A 16,730-nucleotide genomic window follows, 5' to 3' on the forward strand; every position below is an offset into this window, starting at 1 on the left:
ATTTTCTTTTTAATTTTTTTTTTTTTAGTTGTTGAGGGACCTTTATTTTATTTATTTATTCATATGTGGTGCTGAGATTCGAACCCAGTGCTTCACACATGCTAGGCAAGTGCTCTACCACTGAGCCACGACCTCACCCCAAGTGGAATTATTTAAGTCGTGTTTTTAATGCCAAGTACGGTGGCATACACCTAATTCAAGCTGTTTAGGAGACTGAAGCAGGAAGATTGAAAATGAAAGGCTAGCCTAGGCAACTTAGTGAGACCTTCTCTCAAAACTAACTAAATAAATAAGGATTGAGGATATAATTCAGTGGCACAGGGGCCCTGAGTTCAATCCCCAATAATGCTAAATAAATAAATATACATATGTACATATACATATATATATATTTAAAAATGCCTTTTTTTCTGAGAAAAAAGGTAAAAAGTTTTTTCTGGTCCAGGGATTGCAACCAGGGGCACTCAACCACTGAGCCACACCCCCTGCCATTTTTTATATTTTGTTTAGAGACAGGGTCTCACTGAGTTGCTTAGGGGCTCACTAAGTTGTTAAGGCTGTGATCCCCCTGCCTCAGCCTCCCAAGCCACTGGGATTACAGGTATGCACCACATAACCCGGTGGGAAAAATTTTTATTGCTTTACTAGCAAAGGAGAAATAGGAGATTCCTGTCCTAGAAGCTGTGATCCTCCCCATCAGAGAGAATAGAGGGTTTTAAAAGAAGTCATATAAATACTTTTTAATATTATGTTTTAACCTCAAACTGAAGGTAGATTCATATGTTTGTTTTTTGATGTTATTTTTATTGGTTCTTTTTAGTTGTACATAACATTAGGATTTATTTTGACATAATTGTAAAAGCATGGAATACAATTTGTTCCAGTTCAGTCCCCAGTACTTCCTTTTTCCCTTCCCTCCTCCCTCACCCTGTTCCCTTCCCTCTGTTGATCTTTCTGCTATTCACTTATGGATTTTTTTTTTTTTTGGGGGTGTCTTGTGGATATGCATTCGTGGGAGATTTACCAGTGGTATATTCATATATGTACAAAGGAAAGTTAGGTCAGATTCATTCCACTATCTTTCCTTATCCTATTCCTGTTCCCTTCCTTCCTTCCCTTTCATGTACTCCACTGATCTTTCTTTTATTTGTTTTTCACCCTCCACCTCCCCATTTTGGATTAGCTTCCACATATCAGAGAAAACTTCAACCTCTGACTTTTGGGGACTGCCTCATTTCACTTAGCATTTTAGTCTCCAGTTCTACCCATTTACTGGCAAATACCATAATGTCATTCTTCTTTATGGCTGAGTATTATTATGTATATATACCATGTTTTCTTTGTCCATTCTTCTGTTGAAGAGCACATAAGTTTGTTTCATAGCTCAGCTATTGTGAATTGTGCTGCCATAAACATCGAGTGGCTGCATCATGTAGTATGTTAGTTTTAAATCATTTGAATATATACTGAGGAGTGAGATAGCTGGGTCATGAAGTTGTTCCATATCTAGTGTTTTGAAGAGTCTCCATACAGTTTTCCAGAATGGTTGCACTAGTTTGCAGTCCCACCAAAAATGATGAGTGTACCTTTTTCCCTACATTCTCGCTAACATTTATTGTTATTTATATTCTTGATAATATTGCCTTTCTTACTGAAGTGAGATTAAATCAACATTCCAACATGTTGGCACAGGAACCAACTTAACAGACTTCTAAAACTTAAGAATTAAAATAAAAAATTAATAAGTGGGATGGCATCAAATTAAAAAGCTTCTTTACAGCAAAGAAAAAAAGAGGGTGAAAAGAGAGCCTATAGAATGGGATAAAATCTTTGCCACCTGCTTCTTCTGAGAAGTATTCATATACAGAACTCAGAAAATGTAATAGATAACTCAATCAGTAATTGGTTCTTTTTATATTAGTCATTTGATTAGAATTAGTCTTTCTTGCATAAACCATACTCATTCTATCATCTAAAGTTTATTTTGGTTTCTTTAGAGAAAGAATAAAAAGATATTTGTAAATCAAAGTATGTTATATTTTTATGGTGCTTCCCATAATAATTTTTAAAAATTTTTTCTTAGTTATACATGGACACAATATCTTTATTTTGTTTATTTATTTTTATGTGGTACTGAGGATCAAACCCAGTGCCTCCCATGTGCAAGGCAAGCACTCTGCCACTGAGCCGCAACCCCAGCCTGTGCTACCTGTAATATCTTACAACTATCTTTTTAAAAAATATTTTTTAGATGTTGATGGACATTTATTTATTTATTGTGCTGAGAATTGAACCCAGTGCTTCACACATGCTAGGCAAGCACTCTACCATTGAGCCATATAATCCCAGCCCTTTACAACTATCTTGATTGCTTCTAATTGTGTACCAAATGTGTGTGACTCACTTATGCAATTGTTTCAAAACATACAATTTACTTTGCACAAAAAAGTTTTCAGTGTTTATAATACTATATACAATATTTCTGGGGGATATGTTCCAAGACCCCCAGTGGATGCCTAAAGTCACAGACAGTATCAAACTCTATATATACAGCACTTTACAGCTTATCTTTGGCATTTGTGGCATTTTGGGGCCATTATTAAGTAAAATAAGTGTTACTTATACATAAGCACTGAAATACTATGATAACCAAGATGGCTACTAGCTAACAGGCATAAACAATAAACAATTTAAGACAGACATGGTGGCTATATAGCATATATCGTGATGATTCACCTACTGAGCTGAATAGAGCAGAATGACAGATTTCATTATGACACTCTGAACATCTACATTTAAAACTAACTTTTCCTTCCTTCCTTCATTCTCAGGGATTGAACCCAAGGGCATTTAGCCACTGAGCCACATCCCCAGCCTTTTTTTTTTTTTTTTTTTTTGAGACAGGGTTGAAGGTTGAAGTCTTGCTAAGCTCAGGCTCATTTTGATCCTCCTGCCTCAGCCTCCCAAGCTCCTGAAATTACAGGCATGCACCACCACATCTGGCCACCTACCTTCTTTCCTTTCTTCCTTCCTTCCTTCTCTTCCTTTTCTTTTTATTTATTGAGCTATATCCCCAGTCCTTTTCATTTTTTATTTTGACACAGTCTTGCTGAGTTGCTTAGTGTCTTGCAAAATTGCTGAGGCTAGCCTCCATCTTGGCATCTTCCTGCTTCAGCCTCTTGAGTCACTGGGATTACAGGTGTGGGCCACCATGTCTGTATTAAATTATTTATGTAACTTTCCATTTAGTATTTTTGAACTGGGTTTTACTGTAGATTATTGAAACCACAGAAAGCAAAACCATCAAAAGCAAAAACCTAATTCATTTAAGGGGGGGACTTCTGTGTATAATAAAATTGCTTAATTAAAATAACAAGCACAGGTAGTATAAAGTACCATTAAATAAGTTTGGATAACAACAACTCATGGGCTGGGATTGTGGCTCAGTGGTAGAGCACTCACAAGGCACTTGGTTTGATCCTCAGCACCACATAAAAATAAATAAATAAATAAATAAATAAAGGTATTGTGTCCATCTACAACTAAAAAAAATAAAATTAAAAAACCCTCATTCTTATTAAGCAAATAATGCAACTAGTGAGCAAAAATACAGAGTCATACCTAAGAAGGCACTATTATCTGCCAAAGTCCAGCATGCTGTGGTTATTAGTTTGTTTTTACAGAAAGTATTGGTTAGTGAACTTATGGTACCAAATGATACACTAATACTTTCTTACTCGTTGTCCCTGAAAAGTCTCAAAAATGTACCATTTAATTAATTGATTTTGAAGTATGTTTATATAAAGATTAAACTGCTTCTATTAATGCACTGGATTTGTTTAGCTATACTAACAAGATAAACAAATTATATAACCTTTACTCAATATGTCATTTTTTAAGGAAGCACATGAAATTCACTTAGTTGAAGAATTGGGGGCTTCTCAAGTACGTGAAGCTCATTTAGAAGCAAGAATGCAAGCAGAAATCAAGAAATTGTCAGCAGAAGTAGAATCCCTCAAAGAAGCTTATCATTTGGAGGTAAAGAAAATTTTAATTTGTTATGATATCTCCCACTAAAGTGGGTTGACCTATCTGTACAAAAGTATGAGTCTGGGGCTGGGAATGTGGCTCAAGCGTTAGCGCGCTCGCCTGGCATGCGTGCGGCCCGGGTTCGATCCTCAGCACCACATACCAACAAAGATCCGCCGAGAACTAAAAAAAATAAATATTAAAAAAAAATTCTCTCTCTCTCTCTCTCTCTCCTCTCTCACTCTCTCTTTAAAAAAAAAAAGTATGAGTCTATCTAGCTCTTAAGTGTTCAATACAGAATAATATATTGTGAGGTTTTTAAAATTATTTTTAATATTTTTTAGTTATAGGTAGACACAATATTTTTATTTTATTTTTATGTGGTGCTGAGGATCGAACTCAGTGTCTCACACATGGTAGGCAAGCACTGTCTCTGAACCACAACCCCAGCCCCTTTATTCTTTATTTTGAAATAGGATTTTACTTAGTTGCTTAGGGCCTTGCTAATTTGCTGAGGCTGGCTTTCAACTAGTAATCCTCCTGCCTTGGCCTCCCCAGATGCTGGGGGACTATAAGTGTGTGCTACTGTGCCTAGCTGTGGTCTTCATTTCTTATAGCTACGCACACAATTTTACATATACAGTGAACTAATATACTGTAAGATTAAGAGCTTGAGTTCCTGAACCAGGCATTCTATGTCCAATACTTGCTTATGGCTAAGCACATTTATGACCTTGGACAAATTACTTAACCTTTCTGTCTAAAGTGGGTATAATGGTTCTATCTCATAAAACTTTCGTGAGAATTAAATGAATTAATACAGTAAAGTTCTTAGACCAAAGCCTGGCCCATCATTATTATGAATTCTAAAATAGTACTTCCAGAAAACTAATTGGAAATATTTAATAGCTGACATAAACAGTTTCATGTGATGTCAGTCTATAGTGCTTTGTAATTTCCAACATTTGTTCTAATAGTAAACTAGCGAGGCAATGTTAGGACTTTTGTAATCTATCAGTGTATCATGAGCCTTTATGGACAAAGCAAGTATTATTGATTAGTATTTTTCAACTTTTAAAAACTACATTTGAAAATATTGCCCAAAATCTTTGTATATGATCTAAAAAATTTCTCTTTGAGCTTGGTCCTAATAAAACATTTTTCAATAAAATAAGGGTTGCAGATACATTTGTATTAAATTCCTTTGGTAGGGATTTGATAACATTTTTGTGAGGGATTGGTAGGTCTGTATCCAGTTCTCAGGCCAAGAGCTTATAACTCTTGGTCTTTAGAGACAAATGTGAATTTTATTAGACTTAAAATAATTATTTAATTGATATTATCTACTCAGTTTAGTGACTCTCAGTAATAATTAGTTCATCTCAAGTGTTTGACCTTCACTCATCATTACACTTTTATATATGACCTTTATTCTGTTTTTATCTGTAATTATCCAGTTGTGTACTTTTAGTTTTATAATTACCTGAAATTATTTAGGAAAAATTGCTTATATAAAATAAGCTGTAAAAATTTGTTCTAGTGTTGCTGTTTAGTATTTGATGTTAATATTTTTATGTCTGTCATAAAAATGTATAATATAGTTTTCTACATTTAGATGGCTGACAAAGATTTATTTATTTTTTGTGGTGCTGGTGATTAACTTAGGGCCTCACACATGATAGGCAGGCACTGTACTGCTGAGCAATATCCCCAGTCCAACAAAGATTTGTTTTTAAAGTGTGTGTTATTTGAATGTAAAGCTGAGAGGATACAGTATTATCATAATAATTAGAAAAAGAGATCTTAATTTTTAACAATATTCTTTTTTTAAAATGCAGGCTTCAGAACTGTCGGAAAAGTCACTTAATAATTGCAAAACTCCTGATTTTTTGAGATAAAAATGAGATTGTTTTAACTTTCATTGTGAAAAATTTTAAAGATATTCAAACTAGCATAGCATAAATAGTGCAAATCCTCCTACGTTTACTGTTCAGCAGTTATCCACTTGTGACCAATTTCATTTAATCCATCAATATGTTGCCTACTTCTTTAATCTAAAAAAGGGAATACTTTAGGGAATGAAAAGCAGTGTTGTTAATAATGACACTAGGACATCAGGCATAAAACCCAGAAAATAAAGAAAGAAAATAAAGGAATTGTGTCCATCTACAACTAAAAATATTTTTAAAAAATGCCTTTATAACCATCTTACTTCAGTTAGAATGGCAGTGATCAAGAACACAAACAATAAATTCTGGCAAGATTATGGAGAAACACTTGAACATTATTGGTGGGACTGCACACTAGTTCATCCACTCTGGAAAGCAGTTTGGAGATTACTCAAAAAACTAGGGATGGTGGGGCTGGGGTTATGGCTTAGAGGTAGAGCAACTCGCCTGGGTTTGATCCTCAGCACCACATAAAAATAAATAAATAAAATAAAGTTAAAAAAAAAAAAAACTAGGGATGGAACCATCATATGACTTAGCTATCCCACTCCTGGGTATTCTCCCAAAAGCTCTAAATCGGCATACTAGAATGAGGCAGCCACATCAGAGTTTATAGTAGCACTATTTGCAATAGCTAAATTATGGAATCAACCCAGATGCCTGTCAGTAGATGAATGGATTAAGAAATTGTATATATATATATATGTTCAATGGAGTTCTACTCAGTTATTAAAAAGAATGATGTCATGGTATTTTCATGAATGAAAATGGAGACTATGCTAAGTGAAATTAGCCAAACTCAAAAAAGGTTGAATGTTATCTCCCCAATGGTAAGCTAGAGTAAAATAAAGGAAAGGTAGAGGGAAGGATAAGATTACATAAAGAACCAATCAAATGCAAATTAATGAATGAATGAAAGGAAGTCTAGTAGAGGAAGGAGAAGAGAGAAGGGGAGGATGGGAGGAAAAATGGGGAGGGAAAAGGGGTGATGAAGAACTGAAATTGATTTACATGCATGTATGAGTTTGTCAGGATGAATCCAACTACTATGTATAACCATAAAGATCTAATTTAAAAAAGGGACACATTGATAATATAACATGCAAAGGTCAAAATTTAAATAAGTATGTTTTGTATAACTGAACAATTAATTATAATAAAGACCTTTTTAATACTAGATAAATTACCAATAAATTCTCAAATTTAGAATTATCTAAAAAAATGTCTTTATAATTTAATTGTTCAAATCAGGATCCATTGCATGTGATTAACTGTTAAGTAAATGGAAAACAATGTGTTCCTTCACTCCCTTTTTTCTACTAGTATTTTATTTGTTGAGAAATTAGATGTTTGTGTATTTAAACAGAATTTACTTTCTTTTAAGAAAAAGTGGTAGTAGCCAAGTATTAGAATGTTGTTGAAACCAACTCCACCCTATTTTCATTCTTTTTTATTTTTATAATTTGGGGGCTATGTAGATGATTTCACATCAGGAGAACCATACAAAGTGGAAAATATCTGCTGACTCTCAAAAGACTTCTGTTCAGCAGCTAAATGAACAATTAGAGAAGGCAAAACTGGAATTAGAAGAAGCTCAAGACACTGTGAGCAATTTACATCAACAAGTTCAAGATAGGAATGAAGTAATTGAAGCTGCAAATGAAGCATTACTTATTAAAGTAAGTAAACATCTAAGTAATGAAACATATCTATGAAAAAGTAAATTTATGGGCTGGGATATGGCTCAGTTGTTAGAGTGCTTGCCTCGCATGCACAAGGTCCTGGGTTCAATCTCCAGCACTACCAAAAAAAAAAAAAAGTAAATTTATGGCCTTTTTTTCCTGTTCTTATAGTTTGTAAAGGACTTTGTGGCCAATTATTGACCTGTTTGAATAAAAAGCATTTATTTAGAAGGTAAATTTGAGAAACTATTAATATGCTATATATCATATTACCCAAAAGAAATAATTTGTATAATTTATTTTTATTTTTATATTTTTCAAACATTTTTTAGTTGTAGTTTGACAGAATACCTTTATTTTATTTATTTATTTTTATGTGGTGTTGAGGATTGAACCCAGGGCCTCACACGTCCTAGACAAGCTCTCTACTGATGAGCCACAACCCCAGCCATAATTTTTATAATTTAAATATAAACCCATGTAACAAATAACAATGATGTTTGAGGGATTTTTTACTAAGAAAGTTGAAGCATTTTTCAAAAACAATAAAATTTCTGTAAAATTTATAAAGTAGAAGTACAAAATTATACTTAGAACTTTTTTAGTGGACTTAAACATAATTTTTAAAGTAGCCTGTTGTTATTTATTTACTGTTGTTATTTATTTGTTCATCTTGAAAGTTTGGAATTTGATTTTTTGGGAGGTGCCAAAAAAAGATGTACTTTACCAGCCCTTTATTTTTATTTTTTATTTTGAGACAGGGTCTCAATAAGTTGCCAAGGTCCTTGCTAAGTTGGTACGGTTGACCTCAAACTTGTAATCCTTCTGTCTCAGCCTTCTCAGTCACTGGGATTACAGGCATGTGCCACTGCACCTAGCTGGAATTTCAAATTTATATCAATAGAATACATAGAGATTAAAAAGTTAACATTGGTTCAAAACTGCCAATATATAAGGTAGAGTTATTAGTGAAGTCCTTTAAAAAAATAACAAATAATAAATAACTTTTATAGCAAATGGAAGTTATAGAAATGGAAAAACTTAACCAAATAATATGTTAGAAATCTTTCTAATTCTGTACTAACCTGAGCATTTAAATTCTTTTTTGTCATACAGTTGATATTTATGGTAGTAGATGAAAGCTGAATAGACATAATCTAAAATTATATTTAGGGGTTTAAGGTATAATCAAGGAGTAGAGTATGTGCTTAGCATATGTGAGACCCTGCTTCGGTCCCCAGCACCAAAACAAAACCAAACAAAAATATGTTTAGGCTGAACACTCTATTAATACTTTTATTAAAATGCTAACATTCTGTTGGGCATGGTGGCACACACCGGTAATCCCAGTGGCTCCAGAGGCTGAGGCAGGTGGATTATGAGTGTCAACGCCAGTCTTAGCAACTCAGTGAGGCCCTAAACAACTCAGTGAGACCCTGTCCTCTACATAAAATATTAAAAGGGCTGAGGATGTAGCTCAGAGTACGCCTGGGTTCAATCCCTAGCACCAAAAAAAAAAAAAAAACCTCTAACATTCCTAGTATTCTGGAGATGCATATGCATAACATACAAAATTAGAAAGCTTCATTGTGAAAAATCAATCTTAAAAAATTAAAAGATTCTGCATCGTAATCCCTTATTACAGTAATTATTTCTGCTTACTTGCTGAATATTATCAATGAGGTTAATGCAGTTTGACTGTAGATATTAATCATTTACAAGATTTTTAAGTTTATCTACTTAGGAAATTGCAAAAATAGTGGCTGTGTTTAATAGCCTTGCATGTGTGTTATGGAGATACTAGGGATTGAACCCAGGACATTTCACATGCTAGGCATGTGCTCTGTCACTGAGCTACCCTTTTTATTTTAACTTTTTTTTTTAAATTTTGAGATAGAGTCTTGCTGAGTTGCCCAGGTCTGGAATTTTTGATCCTCTTGACTCAGCCTCACAAATAGGTGGGACTATAAGATGTGCCACCATGCTTGGTCAGGAGTAGCCATTCATAAATGAACCATAGATATAGAGAGATCTTTTTTTTTTTTAAGCATTGTTTTGTTGTCAATGGACCTTTATTTTATTTATTATATGTAATGCTGAGAATTGAACCCAGTGCCTGACACATGCTAGGCAAGCACTCTGCCACTGAGCCATAACCATAGCCCCTAGAGAGATCTTACAATATGTACTGTAATTAGGCAGTAAAGCAGTCAGAAAATAGAATTCCTTTGTTATGTGACACAGCTCTCAAAAACAACCTCAATAGGCTTTAAAGTCTAAACTGAAGAGGAGTTTGGAAGATAAAAGAGAAAGAAGAAAATCTAATAGAAGTGTTGAAACAGACCAAGTACAAGTAGCTATAAATAATAGGAAGCAGTTCCATTGACAGCATATATGCTAGTATTTGAGAGCAGTTGGAACATAGGCAAAGCTAAGACAGTGATGGCACACTACAGTAATATTCACACAGTGACCTTCTTTTTTGGGGAATGGGGGGGTTTTACCCGGGATTGAACTCAGAGGCACTCAACCACTGAGCCACATCCTCAGCCCTATTTTGTATTTTATTTAGATACAGGGTCTCACTGAGTTGCTTAGCACCTCACTTTTGCTGAGGCTAGCTTTGAATTCACAATCCTCCTACCTCAGCCTCCCAAGCCATTATGATTACAGGTGTGCACCACCACAGCCAGCTCACAGTGACCTTTGAGTCTTAAGAAAAAGGTTAACCAGATGTGGTGGCACACACCTGTAATCCTAGCAATTTGGAAGGCCGAGGCAGTAGGATTACAGTTTCAAGGCTGGCCTTGGCAATTTAGTGAAACCCTGTCTCAATATAAAAATACATACATACATATTTATTTATGTAAATGAATAAATAGCGCTGGGGATGTAGCTTAGTGGTATAACACCCCCAGTACTTGGAAGAAAGAGAGAGAGAGGGAAAACAAAAAAAAAGGAAAAGGTGAATTGTTTTTAGTATATTCAATATGCTTCCTTTTATTGAAAAGTTATGTTTTCCTACTTATCTGAGAAATGTTTCTCAATTATTGCAAGATAACGCATGACAGGAAAACATACCCTAACTCTAGCTGTGTACAATCCTATGTCAACTCTATAACTACTTTATTAATTGTAGCCAAAAAATGTGAACTTAAGGTTTACTATAAAAAATTCTCAAGAGCTGGGGTTGTGGCTCAGCATGTGTGAGACCCGAGGTTCAATCCTCAGCACCACATAAAAATAAAATAAAAGGTATTGTGTCCAGCTACAACTAAAAAATAAATGTAAAAAAAAAACAATTCTTGAAAGCAGGGTACTGTGGCTCATGCCTATAAACCCTTGAAGGATAAGGCAGGAGTACTTTGAGTTTGAGGCCAAACTGATCTACACAACGAGACCCCACCAAGGCTGGGGATGTGGCTCAAGCGGTAACGCGCTCGCCTGGCATGCGCGGGGCACTGGGTTCCATCCTCAGCACCACATAAAAAAAATAAATAAATAAAATAAAGATGTTGTGTCCACTGAAAACTAAAAAATAAATATTAAAAAAAAATCTTCTCTCTCTCTTTCTCTCTAAAAAAAAAGAGAAAAAAAAAAGACCCCACCAAAACAAAAACTTGTCACTCTTTCTAGTCACTTAAAAGTAAGTTATTTAAATAAAATAGTACAAAGTCCTAAAAGAACTGGAATGTGGGAGTTAAAAGTTTCATTTTGTTTTGTATACTGTGGTTATAACAGTTTCAGTTTTAGGGACAGTATTTTTAGGGAACAAACTTAAAAATAGAAACTATCAGATTAAAAGTGATTTAAAAATATATATCTTAAATATACCTATAAAAAAAGGAGATTCATTTAAACAGGAGGCTACTATTATTTGAGGGGGGAGGGGTTACTGGGGATTGAACTCAGGGGCACTGACCACTGAGCAATATCCCCAATATTAAAGATAGAAAATTTTAATATTTTATGTAGCTTTTAGTTAAAATTAAAATACCATCCTTTTTTTCTTTTTCTTTTTTTTTTTTTTTCTTTAGGCTTCTTGATTTTGCAGTATAGGTCTCATTCTCGGTATCCTGGTACAGCTCAGAGTACCCAATGAAAGACATAGGAAAATAACAGAAATATAATGTTTAATAAGATTGATTTATTAAAGATTATGACCCTCTAATTTTTTTCTCAAAATAATTCTAATTTATAAAAGCAGAATAGCTGATAATATATTTATTTCCTTTTAGAAATTCTGAAGGTAGTCTTTGTGTATACCATGTATCTCTATATATTTGCAGAGAAATTTTTAGGTGTAAGATTTTTATTTTTGAATAGAAATTAAAATTGTCATTAACACTAAAAAAAAATTCTATAAGGAAAACCTAGTATTTATGGAATTCCATAGGCTACTTTAGACATATTTTGAATGAACATATGTAATTGTCTCAAAATGAAGCTATCTTAAATAGTAGAGTGTTTAAATAGCCCTTGGAAAATTCTTAAAGAGAGTTGCTGTCAAGATCTTAAGTCCTGTTCTGAGATGAAGGTTGACATAGATGACTTCTAAGAGTTTGATTTTCTAGGTTGTTTATTCACTTAACAAAAATATACTGAGCACCTTCTATGTACTGTGTTTAATTTTTCTGTAGGAATCAGAATTAACCAGATTACAAGCTAGAGTTTCTGGACATGAAAAGGTAGAAGACATCAAGTTTCTACCAGCTCCCTTTACACCTCTACCAGAAATTATGCCTGATAATCAAGACCCAAAGTTTACTAAACATTCTCACACATCTGTTTTCAAGTGCAGAAAACTACGTCGCTCTATTAGTGCCAGTGATCTTAGTTTCAAATCTCATGGTAATGAAGATCTTTCTGAAGAATTACTACAGGACTTAAAGAAAATGCAATTAGAACAGCCTTCAACATTAGAAGAAAGCCATAAGGAACTGACTTATACCCAGTCAGACTCATTTAAATCTCACACATATACCATAGAGGATGATAGTTCTGAGAGTAATGATTTTACTACTCTTAGTGGGATGCTGAGATACATAAACAAAGAAGTGAGACTATTAAAAAAATCTTCTATGCAAACAGGTGCTGGTTTAACTCAGGTATGTATCTCATTATAAGTTATAACACTTTGTCTCTGATAAATATAATTATATTACTTGGAAGAAAATATATACATTGAATATTATATATATAATATATATATATATGCATTATATATAATTATATATATTATGCATATATATAAAGTATCCTTATCCAAAGTGCTTGGGACCAGAAGTTCTTTGGACTTCTTCAGGTTTTGGAATATTTACATGTACATAATGAGATATCTTGAGGATGAAACTCAAGTCTGAATTTCAAATTTACTTATACTTCACATATACCCATCCTAAAAGCAATTTTATAAATAGTAATTTGTGCCTAAAACAAAAACTTCACAGTGTGGAATTTTCCACTTGTGATGTCATGTTGGTACTCAAAAATTGTCATGATTTAGAGCATTTTGGCATATGTGGCTCAGTGGTAGAGCACTCACCTAGCATGCACAAGGCACTGGGTTTGATCCTCAGCACCACATAAATGTAAAATAAAGATATTGTGTTTACCTAAAACTTTAAAAATAAATATATTTTTTTAAAAAAATTTCAGATTTTCAGGTGAAAAATACTCATCCTGTATATATTTGTGTATGTATATGCATTTTTATTTTTTATTCTTCAACCGTTATTTAAGTCAAGCATGCCATGTCATGAAAATCTTCTTGTATGTGTTTGTCTTAGATCAGTAACGGTCATATAATGTAAGTGCTAGAAAAGAATGAGAATAGGTACTTTTCTTTTGTGATAGACAAATTGAAAAAATTTAAGACTTAAAATTCACAGAAAAACAACTTTAAAGTGTCTAGGAAAAAACTACTAAATTTTAAAAGGAAGATTTTAAGTTTTATACATAAAGTATAAAATATATATGTTAAAAATTAAGCTAGCCAAGCCCTAAAAAACAAATGCCAAATGTCTTCTTTGATATAAGGAGAGTAACTAAGAACAGACTAGGGAAGAAGAGCATGAGAAGAAGACCAACATTAAACAAGGATGAGAGGTGGGAGGGAAAGGGAGAGAGAAGGGAAATTGCATGGAAATGGAAGGAGACCCTCAGGGTTATACAAAATTACATACAAGAGGAAGTGAGGGGAAAGGGAAAAATAATACAAGGGGGAGGAATGAATTACAGTAGTGGGGGTAGAGAGAGAAGAGGGGAGGGGAGGGGAGGGGAGGGGAGGGGGGATAGTAGAGGATAGGAAAGGCAGCAGAATACAACAGACATGAGTATATCAATATGTAAATCAATGGAAGTATAACTGATGTGATTCTGCAAGCTGTATACGGAGTAAAATGGGAGTTCATAACCCGCTTGAATCAAAATGTGAAATATGATATATCAAGAACTATGTAATGTTTTGAACAACCAACAATAATATATATATATATATATATATATATATATATATATATATTTAGCTGGGCGCAATGGCACATGCCTGCATGCAATACACATGCCTGTAGTCTACATTATGTAAATACTGTCCTTCAGATAATGTCAGCTATTTTCAGATGCTCTTTTGCCTCATTTTCAAACACATTAAGGTAGCTTTTTAGAAAAAGATTTTTAAGAATAAACCTAAGACAAAGACTGTTGCAGCCTCTTTTCATGTCTTCTTTTCTATTCATAGCAAGAAAACTGTATAAAATAATAATAATATTAGTAGTAATATTTTGAAATTTCAAGTACTTAACAAACAGTGCAAGTCGCATAATAAGTAAGGCAATACTGTGTAACATTTTAAAAAATTAAGTTCAAAATGTGATTTGCAATAATGAAAATACCTGTAATTTCTTTTCCATCTTTTAACTTCTTGGGTTTCTCTGCTGAATAGAGCTATTGAATGTTACTATTCCCTGCATGCCTTCAAGAGTTTTTAATCAGCTTTAATTTTGTAAAAAAAAAAAAAAAAAAAGGTCTTCTGTTAATATTGAGATAGGAATTGTGAAATGTAAACTTAACTCCCTTTAGAAAAACTTGTTAATTAAGGGATAGCAATTTACAATGACTTCTACCAAATTTATTATCCATTTTATTTATATTATTCTGTGTAGATTGGTAATTGCCCTAATTGTTTTTTGTTTTGTTTTGTTTTTGTTGTTTTGTTTTGTTTTTGTCTTTTTGGGAGGTGTACTGGAGATTGAACTCAGGGGCACTCAACCACTGAGCCACATCCCCAGCCCTATATTATATTTTATTTAGAGACAGGATCTCACTGAGTTGCTTAGTCCCTCACTTTTGCCAAAGCTGGCTTTGAACTCGAAATCCCTCTGCCTCAGCCTCCAAAGCCACTGGCACACTAATTGTTTTTATAAGACATTTTTGTACATTTTATATGTTTTTGTAGTAGAGTTTTCATTCAGTTAAATTTATGAAGTGAAAAATACAAATGCAAACAAGTCAGTACCATCACTGTCCCTGCCCATTTTCTTAAAGAGTTATATCTAACTGGATAGCTACTATATCAATTATACAATGAAAAATGTTGAGCTATGTATAAAAATTCCTGTACTTATTAAACTGCCTAAGATTTGATATCTGCTGTAATAACTTACAACCTTTTAATAAAGCTAAGGCAAATAATAGAAATTTTTAAAATATAACTCCATCTCGGTAAAATTTTCCCTGTGAAAGTCTGATAAAATCTAGCATTTGAAACTGTGGTTGTGTTTATTAGATATTATTTATTCAGATATTTAATTTATTCATAGACATTTCTTTTTTTCTTTTTTTTTCGTTGTCTGATTTTTTTTATATCAAGAATTGAACTCAAACTTTTTGAATTTTTTTATTACTATTATTTTTTATTTTGAGACAGAGTCTCTCTAAGTTGCTCAGGGCCTTGCTAAGTTCTGAGACTGGGTTTGAACTTAGGATCCTCCCAAGCCTCTGAGATTACAGGCATGAGCCGTTGTACCCAGCAATTGTCTGAAATTTCTATAATCTTGATCTGGATGGATCAGGGCAAGGCCTCAAACCACTTCAAAACTGTTGTGGCAAGCACACTTGTGCACAGGGTCGTTGCAGACCCAAATATGTAAAGATTTGTTATCAATAAATATTTATTGAGCACCTACCATATACCAAGCACTGGGAGTATAGAAACAAATAAAAGTGACCAATATCCTTTGCACATGGAGCTTACATTTTAGTGGGATAGACAGTAAATAAGTAAATAGATACATGTTATAATGCCAGAGTTTTTCTTAATACTTTCAAAGGGATTTTTTAATAATTTTGTTTTTTAAAATACACAACAACAGTAGAATGCATTACAATCCTTATTACACATATAGAGCACAATTTTTTGTATCTCTGTATATAAAGTATGTTCACATCACTTTATGCCATTATACATGTACTTTTTTTGCATTACAATTCTTAATACACATATATACCACAATTTTTCATATTTCTGTTTGTATATAAGGTATGTTGACACCCAATTCAAGTCTTCATACATGTACTTTGTATAATAATGCCAGGTTTTAAAAAAAAAAAGTGTTAGGAAGAAAAGCCGATAAGAAAATTGAACGGGAGCCAGGTGCCTATAATGCCAGCAGCCTGGGAGGCTGAGGCAGGAGGATTGCAAATCAAAACCAGCCTCAACAACTTAGTGAGACCCTCAACAACTTATTGAGACCCTGTCTTAAAATAAAAAGTGGCTGGGAATGTGGCTCAGTGGTTAAGTGCCTGTGGGTTCTGGGTTCAATCCCTGGTGCCAAAACAAACAAACAACTTTAGATTTAGCTGGGTGTGATGACACATGCCTGTAATCCTGGCTACTTGGAAGGCTGAGGCTGGAGGATTACAAAATCAAGGCCAGCCTGAGTAATTTAGCAAAACTTTGTCTCAAAAATTTAAAAAGGGTTGAGAATATAGCTCACTGTTTGAGCCTTGCCTAGTATGTGGCGGTTCTGCCTCCAGTCCTCAATACCATGAAAAACAGTGACTAAAAAAG

General features: G+C 33.7%; 1 protein-coding gene across 1 annotated transcript in view; it reads left to right on the forward strand.

The window, feature by feature from the left end:
• Ccdc18 (coiled-coil domain containing 18) overlaps positions 1–16,730 on the forward strand; it is a 106,940-nt gene that overhangs the window by 76,685 nt on the left and 13,525 nt on the right. The window contains exons 27-29 of the mRNA XM_077791146.1: positions 3,901–4,038; positions 7,457–7,657; positions 12,301–12,768. Coding sequence (XP_077647272.1) covers positions 3,901–4,038; positions 7,457–7,657; positions 12,301–12,768 — 807 coding nt within the window. The remainder of the gene's footprint in view (positions 1–3,900; positions 4,039–7,456; positions 7,658–12,300; positions 12,769–16,730) is intronic.

This window comes from Urocitellus parryii, chromosome 11 (assembly GCF_045843805.1).
Source record: "Urocitellus parryii isolate mUroPar1 chromosome 11, mUroPar1.hap1, whole genome shotgun sequence".
Classification (NCBI taxonomy): Eukaryota; Metazoa; Chordata; class Mammalia; order Rodentia; family Sciuridae; genus Urocitellus; species Urocitellus parryii.